This window comes from Ptychodera flava, assembly GCF_041260155.1.
Source record: "Ptychodera flava strain L36383 chromosome 23 unlocalized genomic scaffold, AS_Pfla_20210202 Scaffold_23__1_contigs__length_28996876_pilon, whole genome shotgun sequence".
In the NCBI taxonomy this organism is placed as follows: Eukaryota; Metazoa; Hemichordata; class Enteropneusta; family Ptychoderidae; genus Ptychodera; species Ptychodera flava.
This window is the reverse complement of record NW_027248277.1, coordinates 8,904,035-8,919,529: the sequence shown is the minus strand read 5'-3', so window position 1 is coordinate 8,919,529 and position 15,495 is coordinate 8,904,035. Positions and strand designations below refer to the sequence as shown.

At 36.8% G+C, this 15,495-nt stretch overlaps 1 protein-coding gene across 2 annotated transcripts; it reads left to right on the top strand.

The window, feature by feature from the left end:
- Positions 1-1,825: 1,825 nt before the first annotated feature.
- On the top strand, positions 1,826-9,886 carry LOC139123910 (uncharacterized). Of its 2 annotated transcripts, XM_070690064.1 has the most exons (3): positions 1,826-1,950; positions 4,403-4,495; positions 8,350-9,886. In XM_070690064.1, exons 1-3 carry the CDS (start codon positions 1,849-1,851, stop codon positions 9,193-9,195), a joined length of 1,041 nt encoding a protein of 346 aa, XP_070546165.1. In that variant the 5' UTR covers positions 1,826-1,848; the 3' UTR covers positions 9,196-9,886. The 2 variants fall into 2 exon arrangements, with proteins under 2 accessions (XP_070546165.1, XP_070546166.1); XM_070690065.1 differs by lacking the exon at positions 4,403-4,495.
- The last annotated feature ends 5,609 nt before the right edge of the window (positions 9,887-15,495 follow it).

The window sequence follows — 15,495 nt, the reverse complement described above, 5'->3', positions numbered from 1 at the left end:
TGCCTTTCAACTTTGAACCAATTCGGCAGCCAAGTAGTTTTATCGGAGATGTACCCCTCCGGCAGAGCGTCAAAGTTTCATTAAAGTCTATTTCAAGTGGTGGCCCAAAAACTCAACAACCAACCCCTGAAATTAGATTTTTACTATTAAAAAACCCTGTTTGAAAGAAGCAAACATATGCGTTTCGGCAACAACAGCCAGCAGGGTATTCCAGAGACAAATAGCATTTTGGAAAACACCATATTTGTAGGTATCAGTTGCATCGTTACATGTCCGGAGCTGGTAACGGTATATAACTCGATCACACCTTGAAGGAAACGAAAGATTGTCGGAAGCTGGAATATCAACCCAATTGCTGATCATCTTATACAGCATACTTTAATCTTCTGGACTGCATTGATTCTCATTGTAACTTTTCCACCATAGATGTAACACTACTTGTATTTCTAGACCTCTTTGAAGCAAATAGAGCTGCCCTTCGTTGCACCATCTCGATTTTATTAGTGAGAGTTTTCGTTTGGGCATTTCACACGGATGAACAGCCTTCTAAATCTGATCGAGCCAGGGTGATAAAGTCAATGTTTTCATAGTAGAGTTCCGAGAGTTCTATTGGCATCTTTAACTATATTGTCAATGTGTGTATTCAAATAAATATTTGAAGCTAAATTAACCCCAAGTACTTAACAATCTTCTCGGTTTTGAGATTATTGGCGATAATTGGCGATGTGGTCATGCAGATTTGTTATATGGTGATCAGCATTTGTTATATCGTGATGAGTATTCATTATATGGTGATGCGCATAACGTATCCACATCACAATATACTGATGGTAAATCACCATATACAAATCTACATCATAAGATGATGAATGAACATGACAATAAAACAAGTGCACATCACAGTATAATAAATGCCAATCACAATATAAAAAAATGTCCATCATAATGTAACAAATGCTCATCACTGTATAACAAATGCCCATCACCATCACCCATCACCATATAACAAATGTCCATCATCATATTACCAATGCCCATCGCTATATAACAACTATTGCACCTCACTCTATAACGATTGCCCATAAACTTATAACAATTGCCATGTCACACATGCCTATCACCATATACCAAATACACATCACCATATAACAAATGCCCATCATCATATAACAAATACACATCACCATATAACAAATGCCGATTACCATAACAAATCTGCATTACCATATAACAAATGCATATCACCATATAGCAAATGCCAATCACCATATAACAAATGCCGATCACCATATAACAAATCTGCATTACCATATAACAAATGCCCATCACTATATAACAAATGCCCATCACTAAATAACAATTGCCATCGCCATATAGCAAATGACCATCAACATATAACGAATGCTCATCACCATATAGCAAATGCGCATCACCATATAACAAATGCCGATCACCATATAACACATCTGCGGCACCATATAGAAATGCCTGTCACCATATAACCAACGTGCATCACCACATAACAACTGCAAATCACTGGACAAAAAATGTGCATCAAATCATCACTTCGCTTCACTTAAACAGCCATGGCTTCCCATATGTGCTAATGCTTCAATCTTTTCTTGCTGTCTGAGTGGGTATCTGGTATCTCTGTCTCTCTGTCTATTTCACCACCTGAGTCTCATTCTGTCACATTATGTCAGAGGTTAGGAAAGAAGATTAAACAACATCTGTGCACATCGGTAGGACTGTGTCAGCCAAATCTTTTGGTTGGTGACGACATTCTCGTCTGCTGCATGCAAATAAATAAGAGAGAGACATATCTATTTCATCTGGCAAGGATGGAACATGTCGCAGCGCACTTACAGGAATATATTGCAAGGTTGTGTGCTGTTGTGCGTCGTGTCTACCAGCTTATATGTCCATAAACAATGGCTGCAACGAAAGGAGGTAAGTAACTTCAACCACAGTCAAACCGAGTGATTGGAAGAACTGTCCTTAACATATAAAATTAAACTTGTCTAATATTTCGGCACATAGATGCAGCAAAACAAGTGATATGTTATCATAGCCCACATGTCTGCGTGGAGATGTCTTTTCGCATGACATTCAAGTTTTACTTCTAATAGAGCAGCTCAAATCACACTAATGTAGACATGAAACAAGTACAGAAATACAAAATACTGATCAGCTTGCAAATCATACGTTTATGTGTTGGAGCTCCCTTGATTTATCAAACTGAATGGTTTCAAAGAAAATTCTAATTTGATTCCGATAGAGACGGTAACTATTACATAGCTCCTTGGAAACCAAGTCCGAACTGTATGTATTTTTATAACTGTATGTCGTTTGTCTCAAATCATGACTATCGTGAAACTAACGTTTTTGTCATATTTCCATGCAGAACTGTATTTTAAAGAATAAAAGTGAAAGGTCCTGATAATGAAGGTTGAACCGTTTTCATAAAGAACTATGATAATTGTTTCAGAGTGACGTGTCCAATATGGGCTCATTCAGATTTGTTTAAATCATCTAAGATGTTTCTTGTAGTGACAAATTACTGTCTTAGGTTATTCGGTAAAACAATTCGCAAACGTATTTATTCGGATTTCCTTCCTATTGAATGTGAAGATCGTGAGTGATCATCGTATTCGGACACGATTTCAAAAAATCTTAAATTTATGATATTGCAGGATCGAAATCAAACACTAACATGATATCTGAAGCTCACATGTAGCGCTTTGAAAACCTTTAGAAGTACATTCAAACCTACATTAACGTATTATAATAGCTGTAACTGTTTGTAAGTGGTGTCAACAACATTTGTTGGTAAATTTGACCCATAATTCTTACCTTCGTTCCTTTTTTGTTTGTTTGGAATTAAATTACTGTCGATCGATTGAGTGTGACATTTCAGGCATAGAGTAACAGCGTCCTTTGGTGTAAATTTAATCTTGATAACATAAAAATTGGATTGCGGGGCCATTAAAGTGATTAACAAAGTGCTATCAGAGTCTGTAGGAGTAGAAGGGGTCGTATTTCAGCCCGGGTTCAACTCATGCTCGAAAGGAAGATCATTTTAATACCAATTTTTTATCAGTGGACAACACAGTCAACTGTTGTAAGATATTTTACTTTCAAAAATTCAAATAAAAATAAAGTCTTCATGTTCTGACTATATGTGATTTGGGCTAGTAAACATAGTATTAATGTGTTGAAATACATAATCAGCAATGTTTACGGAGTGAGTGGTTAAACGCCTGTAAGCTCACTTGTAAAGGCACTCACTGAGTTCTGGCATTGGTGTTTTGTCTCTGCATAGATAAGAGTCTCCGTCATGTCTAGCAAATTAGTGAAAGATCTTTCAGCGACAGTCTTTCCCAACTTGTTGCCCTGGTTTACTAAACAATTGTTAAATGAGTTGATATCATTACAGCATGTCTAGGTTATCAACACATTTTGTGTGGATTATGTCAAGGACATTTGTGTCGACATATTGTGTTTGTTGTTTGATGTTTCACAACTTTATTTGTCAACATGAAATATGTTCATTTTGTCGTTGGATTTTATTCGCTATCAACGTTGTGTTATTTCCGCAGCTGGAACTAAAATGTCCTATCGGAATGTAAATGTACTGTATTATCCACAGTTGAAAGTTTACGCCTAGAAAGACTGGTGTAATAAACGATCCCCTCATACTTCAACAAACACTGATAAATCCTTGTTAACTACTTCAGTGGCTCTTCAATCCAATGTTTATGTTATCGTGATGAAATGGACACCAATTGACATAGTTCCTATTTTCTCGAAATGTCACAATCAATCAAAATTTGATTTGCTGTCTGACTTTGCCTCACGCATGCACGTTACTTGTCACTACTGTCCAATTCGACTAAGTTCACATGTTTGTTCAAAATCGATAGCTATGTGATAAAGATGTCACTTATTTCTACATGATTGTGAATGCCAACAGTGACGTCACTCATGTGCCATATCTTGGCTTTCGCGTACACTATGAGTTGATGGAGATCAAGTCACATTTTGTAAATCTGTTAAAATGTATTTAGTGTGGGATATCGCGTAGAAATCTTCAAAACATGATGGCAAACAAATATCAACAAAGAAGAGCACTTTATTAATATAAAATAATTTATGATCTTTCACAGTCAAAATTCTGGTTCATACAATCCGCCACTAAATCAAAACTATCTATCTGTTTAAATTACGATTTTTTGTTGTTTTTCATACCATGCAATACCTCATTTCACTACATTAGTATTTCATTTTCTCGCTTATCATTGTACAATCCTATTTGCTGTTGAGCATACCTCTTTATACAACAGTCCTCATTTCAGACTTGTAACTCATACTACAAATTCTTGTATGTTTCGAAATATCATAGCAATTGGTTGTTATGGGAAGCAAATTCTCTCCCTGGAAGCATAGAAGCAGCAGTACAAATTACCACACCAGCTGTTGTGGTCTCATTGAAGAGGTAACATTTTTAGTTTTATATTTCTCCGAATGAATAGAGCTTAACTGGTACTGGTTTTCTGATGCTGCTATAATATCAGCGGAATGAATTTCGTTTTCCGGTTTAATGAATGAATACTACAAATAATTGATATATTAAAATCATTGTTATGCGGTTTGTTGATTTTTTTTTTGCACGATTGTGTAAAATCAGCATTTTCTATGTCAAACATGTAATTCGATAATTTTTAAATCCCAAGAGTATCGAGTTGAAAATAGTTCCTGTTCACGTTCAGTCAAATGATGACTATGCAGCCTGCGATGTCATCAATAAGTTATCATTGAATCCTATGGAGCGTGGGACGTTCGATATATGAGGCATGTAATAAATTCGACCTAAGGCTTCCTTTTTTCCATCCCTGCACATCCATACGTTCACTCTTCAAGTTTGTATCTGCCTGTATTCCTAGTATTTGGTGTTGAATATAACTTAATAGAAGGAAGTTCTATAATATAGATTGGTCTTGCTTTGTTCGTTGTTGTATATATATATATATATATATATATATATATATATATATATATATATAATTGTATATATATATATAATTGTATATATATATAATTGTATATATATATATATATATATATATATATATATATATATATATATATATATATTAATAATGTAAATGTAAGGATGATTTAATAATTGTTTTATGACTGTATGTGATAAAAAGTCGAATAAAATATACATGTTTGTCTTTTACTTGTGTTGTCTTATAACATGTTTTTCATCGAATTCAGGATATTATAGGATTAAAATCAATTTCCACGGTGACATTGACAGGTGATGAATATCACTTTAAAGGTCTTTATGTTTTGGGGTTTTTTATACGACCTATTTTCATACCATACTGTAACTGGACTGTTCGTCACGTCCGTTCTGTTGGAAAATGTTAATTCATTGTGCATGGCGTCATTCTCTCAGAGTAATATACATGTCCGCTCGGAAATGTTTAGAAAAATTTTAATCTTTTAGTTTCTAGGCGCATACTACCGTGAAGCAAACGTCTCTCTCTGGTAAAATGCCTTTGCACAAACAATTTGTACACCAGATGCCGTGCCTTGCGTATCCTGGATGTAATACCATAAGCAAGCCTGATGGTAGCCCATACATTATGTTAAACCGAACGCCATCTATGTACTGATGATTTCATTACTAAACTCAACCTTTGCCTCGAGAATGAAAGACTTACACTTTTTTCTCAAACTTTCATCCTCGATGAAACTTCAACCATCCTCTTTCTTATGGTAGTGTGTGCCTCGAAAGTGAAAGACTTAAACTTTTGCTCAAACTTTCCTGAATAAAACTTTCAACCATTCTCTTATCAAATCAACAATAAAAATCGGGGGTCACCGTGCAAAGTTTGGTACTAGAGAAACAAATTTCGTAACATTTACCGATATTTGTAACTCAGAATGGCCGCTATTCTACTCTTTATGGAAAAATAGAATTTTCGATTTTTGTACAACTAAGATGATGAAATCGTATCTCACAACGGGCCTCACAAGAAGTAGATTTGAAAAGTATTCTAGAAAAATTTAAAGTCCGAATATCTGTCCCCTGGGCTAAGGGTAAAACATAGTGAATAACATTTGTGAGCAAAGGTATTTTAATATTATTGAAAGTATTTGTTGATGGCTAGTAGCTATAGGTGTGCCTCTATGACGGTGAATAGAAAGATATGGAACAGTTTTTTTCCTCAGTTTCAATCTCGTTGACAATCCCCAGCAACACATTCATAATTTGTTGTTCTCTATATGCTAAGTGATTCGCAAAATTTGATTGTTAGCTGTGGCACAGCATGATGTATTAGACGTAGTAAAATATTACAAGCCACAGGTGTGGGTGAAGGTACTGCGCACTAGCTAACCAAGCATAAGAAATCACCCATTTCATCTCCCCAATTTTACGACGATTATCCATAATCTTTCAAATGTTGCGCGTTTGATTTACGTCACCAAACAACTGGGCTATGCAGTCTGTTACATTATCCCCAACCACCTGCTGGCTGATCAAATATTATCCAGAAAGAGGTAAAATGTTAACACCTATGTTAAGTGTTTCCTCATACATTCCTGTAGTAGTTATTTTGAACGGATGCTGTTGTTGTTCTTTCTTTGGTGAGATTAAAGGCGTAAAAACTGTGAATTTGCGTGAGCATATGCAAAAAAGCGAGGCTATTATTAATGGGCCGATGAAACGGTCGATTTTTTCCCGATTGTACAGGCATTGGAAAAGCTGTATGGGAGGTATTCACGATGATGGTATTTTGAACAAAGAGTTCGCGGTGGGCGAAATTCGTGATTTATATTAAGCACTTCAGATAACCTTTTTGCCACAAAGCTTAGCAGTGAGTACGTCAGGGCTAGAGGTTGTAGTCTCTATTGATATTCAAAGTAAGACCATCGGACAGGACGATATTATACAAACGGAGGTCCTGTCTCTTCGTCACTATCAGGAAAGTACGAAATTTTTATCACCGCACTGAACCAAATATATGAAACCCTTCTGGTTCCTGGGATTCGATACTGAGTGTCAACAAATACCGAAATCAAATCAACATAACATGAATTATGACTGCCTCCATCTAATTGTTTTTCTTTTTTACCTTACGTCATTATGCAATCGAGAGGACTTTACAGTTATTATTTAGTGTAACTGTCCCTTTTTACAAAATGTACAGGGAGCTGGTGAAATGGAATGAAGACATGAAATCGACAAGCAGCCACTTCAAAAAAAACATTGGTTTGCCAAGAAAAAAGTGATCGGCGAGGACTTTTTCTGAACAAAGTGCAAAACCATTTTAGAAAATCCTAACGAGTCGAACGACCTTCAAATGTTGAAGTGTTGTTAAAGACACAAATTTCATATGAAGCCATCTGGAAAACACGATTATCGTGCTGTTTTATTCAACGCAGTCAAGTCTGAATTGGCCGATCAAAATAGTGAAGGCATTTATTTCATGTAACGTTTCTTTGCGAAATGGATATTAGAGTTTTCAGTTGGAAATATAAATATTTAGCCATATAGAGTAAAATTTTAAATGCATCTAAAACATTGGAAAAAGTGCATAGGGAAAGCAAAGCTAACATCTGTCACATGCGGATCAAGATTGTGTAAGACTCAACAATAGATAGGAAATTAGCTCAACTCCATCGTATGAAATCGAGCCTTGAAATTGTCAAGAAGTCTATGTTCTCTAGCTTTAATATATTTAAAAACCTAAGATGACAAATGTTTATATGGCGAAAATGATATGTTATAACTGTCTCTATAATCATTTGATACATGACTGTTTGTCTTTCTTATTTAAGGTAGTTTAAGGTAGTTTGAAAGACTTAACCTTTTGTCCACATTTTCCTCAAGGGCACGTTAAAACAATTCCCTTCCGATGTCAAGAACATAAATCAACGGTCACCGTGCAAAATATAGTACTTGAGAAACAAATTATTCAGACATTTAAATTTCATAACAGCCGCAATGTCTGTGCTAACTCTTGGGGGGAAATAATTAAAAATTTTCCAATTTTATATACGTAAGCCGGTTAATTATAAAACTTTATTTACCCAATGAGCAGCTACAAGTGAGAGAAAAAAGTGCACTGTAAAAGTTTAAGAGTCCAGTTGTTTTGCCTCGGGTACATTCTACCTTGACAGGTATGTCTCCCGAAAATATCTTTATTTTTTTAATAGGTACAAGCCTACTGTCCTGATGAACGATATTGAATAACAAACGGCAAAAACACAAAAATATACATATAATCAATTTTAATTGAGTCCTATTTCGCCTCTTATATACTTCATCTGCAGCTTATGCACTGGAAAAATGTCAGAACTGGAGACGAACATCAACAATCTGCACAGGAGCGTCATGGACCTGACGCAAAGAACAATGTTGAATCTACAGCTGTCCAGGATCGGAGGGAAAATGTCGGCATGAAGCCGAAACAATCAACGGCGACAAACGAACCCAAGATCTACTCTAATCGGTATTTGTTACCCTTAAGACCAAATGCAATGGGAGGGGCCAATCACCAATATCGAAGATTCAAAAGAGGTATTATGATGTCATATCTAACAAATCGGACCTTGGTGATGACTCCGTTTTTCCTTCACGGCGGGCATGTTGCTGGATATACTAAAGAGCATCTTAGGCCGTTTAATGCTACATTCGACGCTGATATGTTGTCCCAGGTGGTGCCAGTTGCTACCATTGGAGCATTTAAAAGTGTATGCAATCGCAACAATACTAAAGTCATTCTTTGGGCCGGAGAAAGGGAAAAATACAAAAACGTTAGGAAATTGATCTATACTGATATGGTTGAAGTCGATTTACCAAGCGAAGATGAAGTCATAAATTTGGAACAAATGCAACTAGATAAAGTGGTGTCAATAACCAAAACCGAAAGCTGTGTCGCGCTCTCCATTGATGAGTTGGTACACATAAAATTCAATAACACTGAACAACTACAGAATCTCATAGACAAGCATCTAGTGCCAGCACCGAACGTCGTACGTATTGTCGATGACCTCACAAAGAAGATTTGCCAAGGAAAACAGTATCTAGCATACCACTGGAGAAACCAGAGTGCAGAAATGATGTATGTAGGCCTAATACGATTCTTTAATGTATCAATCCCACAGGACTTTCGTTGATAGTTACGCATGTTTTAATGGTTCTGATTTTAAATTAGGATTTACATAATAGTTATCAACCGTACTAAAAATTAGTTTATCATATACCTACATTCACGTGCCTGTGTAAAGCTATGGGAGAAAGCGCCCTCAGATCCGTGCATTTTTTTACGTATCACGGCCCGGTACCGAAATATGGGCAATCGCGTGCATTTCTGCACTATCTCGATTCTGGTTACTACGCTCGTTGCTATCCGCAAACGTTCCATTCGTACACAAAGCCAGCGCGAGATTTGGAAAACGTCTGCTCGCTCAGATCGTAGTTGCGCGTGGCGACAGTGGAGCTGCGCCGGTAACATCGGCTTTTATTTCTAAATTCTAGTCAAATCCTGTGTATACTAAGTGCGTGCCTGTTCAGCATAAATTGCAAGAAACTTACATCACGCTTTTGTCTTCTTACACCTCGATTTCAGCCTTGATCTCTGTTGGTCACGTAATAGTACGCATATTGCTTTGCGCATTCTAGAATTCTGCTGGTAAACAAATGACGTCATTATGTATGTCAATCCGCAACAGGAAGCGGCTATCCTATTTATGAAAAACTGACACAAATGGCGATGAATGTTTGATATCGCACGCATTTTTATCTCCTAAACAATGTTGAATATTATGTAAACTACATATATATCATTCCATAAGGTATATGATAAAACCCTTCACGGCCCTGATACGGCTTTTGCAGTCCTCGGTCGTACGGCGTACGGGCCCTCGCACGCTCGGCAGGCTCGGGCCCCTCGACCGTACGACCTCGGGCCGCAAAAGCCGTATCAGGGCCGTGAAGATTAATAGAGCAAAATTAGACCCTTGCAAAATTGAAGTTCACCTGCATATATTTGATGGAAACAGATATGTACGGAATTGATAACCAGGTATATTCTACTTGTACTGGTTAAATCTAAAGTTCAGCTGTTCTGAAGCTTTTTCTAATAGTTGGAAAGATCGAACGATTAAATAATTCATTTCCATTGTATTATTAGATATTATTCCCTAATATTTTTCTTCGTTCAGCGAAGGAAAATACGAGTGACGTAATGACCGTGTCACCACGAGTCGAAGACGAGTGGTGACACGGTCATTACGTCACGAGTAAATTTCCGAAAATATTAGGGAATAATATACTTATCACATGCACAAGCCAAGAATTCGTTATTTTTCGCAAAATAAAATGTTTTCCATGACGATTCCGCGTTTAAACTTTTGAACTACTTTAGGAATAAATATCAGTACGCCGTGCACAAGTTGTCAATCATTCCAGTCGTCCGTCGTGTGCGTTAGTGTTCACGTTCGTTCGTGTGTGGAGCAAATGACAGCTCTCGGTGTACACGTAGGCTACCTTCCGCAAAGTTATACTCTATTTCAAAGACAGCATAGTCCTAGAAATTTATCATTGACGAAGATACGCTATTTTTCGGGAACAAATATCGACTGAATCTCGACGGCGCGAACACTGTAAACGTCGCGCCTGACCCTGTTTGCAATGAGTACGGAACCCACGGTATACGCGACCAGCTTCGAGTTCGTTGTTTCCGCAAATTATTCACGTAATTTCTTCGGAGTATACACGCGGTACACTCGTGTGTTTACATTGTTCGGATTAGTAATGTCTTAGTCTGTGAAAATATCGATTTCATTACATGACTTGCGATCACGGGAGAAACATCGGCCGCCATGTTGTTTGTTTACATATTTACGAGCACACCGAAGATCGACAAAAAAAAGGTCCGACGCACCAAAATTGATGACATAGACGCGGGTTGTCGTGACGTAGAACGACCAGAGAATAAATCCCGTATTTTTTTGTTCGGAGACGACAAACTTGGCTTGTGCATATGATAATATTATATATTACATTAACCATGTTGTTTCAAAGGCTTTTAAAATGCTTGGATTTATCAAGCGTTCTTGTAAATATTTTAATAGTATCAAGGTTTTAAAAACATTGTATGTCTCCTACGTCAGAAGCCACGTTGAATACTGCTCACCCATCTTGTCCCCTCATCAATTACATTTGATAAAGAAATTAGAAAGAGTCGAAATAAAATTTATCAAGTATCTTTGTTTCCGTACATCGATGGCTTACTCGAGGGCTCTGTATAGTAACCTATGTTATGAATTTCGCGTTCCCACATTGGAGAACAGGCGAAAATTTTTAGACACCCTTTTTTCTTTATAAAATCCTTCACTCAGTTTATAGCGTTCCAGATGTTCTTGCACAGATTCATTTTAACGTTCCTGCTTTTAACTTGCGTCGTGCTGTTCTTTTTAGACCAGTGTCAGCACGTACGAATATCTTGAAACACTCATTTTTATCACGAGCTCAGACATATTTTAATTCTATCTGTAACAAGCTAAATTTGGATATTTTTAATAACTTCAGTAATTTTCGTCATGGATTATGTAAGATCCTTTTTTCTGAATAATTACTTTTTTCTGGATGTATTTCTGTGTATCCTTCACTGTGTTGTTGTTTTTTTGGTTTTTTATGTGAATTCTCCCGTCTGTTTGTTTACGTTGTAACTGTTATATATTTTTCGTTTTTGTATTATATTTTAATTTTCAAACGAACCTGTTATTGGGGCAACCTGTTGGTTCGAGATTAAATAAAAATTAAAAAAAAAATTAATAGGGAAAATGAAACTCCCGACTTTCACAACCTAAGCCGGTCAAAACTTCATTTACTTCATAAACTTCCTTGATTCATGTGCCTGTGTAAAGCTATGGGAGAAAGCGCCCTCACATCCGTGCATTTTTTTCGACGTATCTTCGCTGATCACTGCGTCTCACGTGTCTAGACGCACCACGTAGTAAGACGCGAATACAGGCAAACCGCCATTTTGAAATGAGACAGTTTTTGGTCTCCCGGAAGTTGTTAATTGCGCATGCCCGCACATAGTGCATCATTTTTTGTCGCGTGCTTTTTAGTCTAATCTGGTAGCTGCCAATATTTCAAAACTTGTAAGAATGGTAATTAAATCCTTGGTTAAATTCTAGCCACGTTCGCATCTTGAAACTGTGATAATTTTAGCATGACAGCGCCCCATGATTCAATCAATCAGATTTCGTAATTCGATACATGGCGGTTTCCCGTTACCTGCCTCTTTGTGCTTGTCACTGAGGCGGGGACCAGCCAATTTACGTATCACGCCCCTGCCCGGTGCCCAAATTTGGATGACAGCGTCAAATTTTGTGGGTCCAAATATGGGCAATCGCGTGCATTTTTGAACTATATGAATTGGCTGGTCCCCGCCTCAGTGACAAGCACATGCGTCTAGCTAGTCACGTGAGACGCAGTGATCAGCGAACTATATGAACTGCCTCAATTCTGGTTACTACGCGCGTTGCTATCGGCAAACGTTCTATTCGTACACAAAGCCAGCGCGATTAGGGAAACGTCTGCTCGCTTAGATCGTAGTGGTGACAGTGGAGTCGCGCCGGTGACATATAATATTTCTAAAATCAAGCGTATTCGATCGTAGGCCCATCCTAAGTGTATACCTCGATTTTAACCTGGATCTCTGTTGCTTACGCACATTCCTTTGCGTATTCTAGAATTCTGCAGGTAAACAAATGACATCATTATGTATGTCAATCCGCGATGCGAAGCGGCCAACGCTTTTCTGAAAAATTGACACAAACGGCGATGACTTTTTATATCGCACGAATTTTTATCTCAAAACAATACTTAATATTATGTTAAGTACATACTTATCATTTCATAAGGTATATGATAAAACCTTTACGGCCCTGATATGGCTTTTGCGGCCCTTGGTCGTACGGCGTACGGGCCCTTGCACCCTCGGGCCGCAAAAGCCGTATCAGGGCCGTAAAGATTTAAAATGAACCCAACAAGTTGTCCGACTCTCTGTCCCCGAGACGCATTCTACCTTAAAGGCGCCCTTCTCAATCCCAGGTTCTCGCATTAGTGAATGTGTCAACAGCCCATTAACAGTTTGTCATTCTTTTGTTTTCCATTGACTATTTTATCAAGTAAATAATATTTATATTAGATAAATCTGATAACTGAGTGGGGGCTTTAAAGGCCATTTATATTACTCAAGTAAAATCTCTGACGACAATGAGGTTCACAGTGTTCTAAAAAGCGTCTCATATTCTCTTTTATTAAATTCCGGCATGTCTGTTGTACTTTACGTTAACACATGTTTGAGATAGAATGCTCCTCGGCGACAGATATTCTGACTTACAAAATTCTTTTGGCCTATCCGACTTGTGGGGGCTCATTTTCAAGCTAATGACATAAATTACTTTTTCACATTGCTAAGTTTTGTGAAAATCTATAATTTCATTTTCAGCCATAATGATTAAACAGGGTTGGCGGCCCTTTTGAATTTAAAATATCGCTACATACTGGGTAATTTGTTTCTAGAACCAACATTTTCACGGTGCCCTCCCCCCCAACCTTTTATTTTTGATTTTGAAAGAGAATGGTTGCAAAAGTTTGTCTTTCATTTTTAAGGGCGAATATCTTAAACAGAAATATCTAGACAATGAAATCAAAAAATATGAAAGCATCACATTAATAAAGTACTGCAAACTTCGTCAAATTACCTATACTATTAAAGTACATAAATGTTTATTGATTTCCATTCCTGTATGTTTCCAGACTAACCTAGTACAGTTTCGCTATGATTGACAGATGTTTATTTGGCCGTGAGCACCGTGAGAATGAATGTGCATCGCGTCGAAAAGTGATAAGGAAATTTGCAGAAATATCTGCGGAAGCTGTAACTAATCTGATGAAATCTGAACAGATAGAGTGCATATATTTGGCCTGTCCGCTGTGGGCATTGGTAAGTCGCATAAGTTACAATATTTTGAAATGATCATATTTTATTTCAACCCTTGCATTGTGTCTTTAGTGGCATTCCCTAGATCTTAATCATCTAATTATAATATGTTGAAAGTTCATTGAATGGAACTTTGCATGTATTTTCGATTTTTTATGTTCTGTCTCTTAAAGGGGAAGTTCACCAAGGATGATTTTTACATACGTTCTAGGTTTGTGATCACTTACCCCGGAAAAGCTATTTTCGCCATTTATAACTCGCGCGATTTTTTACTAAAACTGGTAAAAATAGTACAGCATGGGTGAGTGGACAATGCCATTCCCATCGGAAGATGGTCCCTTCCATATCACGTAATGCAAGCTCCAAGCATGGAAATTTTTTCCCATGATTCAAATTACATGGAGTTGATGAAGCCCTTAAATGCAACTTCCTGTACTATTTTTATCGGTTTTTGTAAAGAATCGCAGGAGTTATAAATGGTGAAAATAGCTTTTCCGGGGTACATGACCACAAAGCTAGCACTTATGTAAAAATAATCCTTGGTGAACTTCCCCTTTCAGACGATTGCAACTAATTTGGGACAATTGGATCTTCATATTTTTCTAATTTCTCAAAAATGTTTGGTGCTCTATGGCTAAATGTTACAATACAACAAATTACACATAAAAATAAGTATATAACTTAAAAAGAAAAGCAGATTATCTTAAATTTGCAGATTAAACAGACATTTCTTCTCCCAGGTTAGTTCCCATCGCGTTCTCTCACAAATACTTTTATTGTTATTGTTTTTCTTCCAGTGTCTTGTCAAAATACTGAAACATATAATTTCAACAAAGTTACAATTGCTGTCCCTCTAAGTCAGATATTTGATAATTGACAACACACTGATGGTAGGCATTTCAGAAAAACGTTTGAATGTTAATGATCCTTTCTAAAACCAATGTCGACAATACATTTTGATGTCTTCAGAAACCCACTCTCTCTCTCTCTGTCTGTTGTTTGTTTAGATGGAGCATTGTACTAAAACGGTCATGAATTATCGCATTGGTCATTTGTTTAAACGGCAACGTTAAATTCGAAGGTTATTTAAGTGATATTCGGTCACGTGGTTTTCCTATTTTTTTTTCCTACATTTGTTCTCCCCCGAAGTGATATTTAAAGATCCATTAGCTGTAACTTTGGTCATTTTTTAAATTTTGTTTGTTCCGTGTATCATCTGCAGTTTCTGGTTTGAATCCCTGAATCATGGAGAAATTCATAATGTTCAGCTCATAAATATAATAATATATAATAATAATAATAATAATAATTTATTTGTAAAGCGACAAACTCCACAGAAAAAGTGATCACAGCCGCTAAAAGATACATTACAATAAGAAAATGGATAACTAATAAAAATATAAGTGATCGAGAAAGTTAAAAACAAGCAAAATCATAAAAAAGTCTAATCAATAGA

What these genes read in the sequence shown, in the direction of transcription:
- LOC139123910 (XM_070690064.1), top strand. Translation starts at nt 1,849, where the DNA reads ATGTCGCAGCGCACTTACAGGAATATATTGCAAGGTTGTGTGCTGTTG. An exon ending in AATGGCTGCAACGAAAGGAG is followed by an intron (nt 1,951 to 4,402) that starts GTAAGTAACTTC and finishes GAAATATCATAG; the next exon opens with CAATTGGTTGTTATGGGAAG. An exon ending in GTTGTGGTCTCATTGAAGAG is followed by an intron (nt 4,496 to 8,349) that starts GTAACATTTTTA and finishes CTTCATCTGCAG; the next exon opens with CTTATGCACTGGAAAAATGT.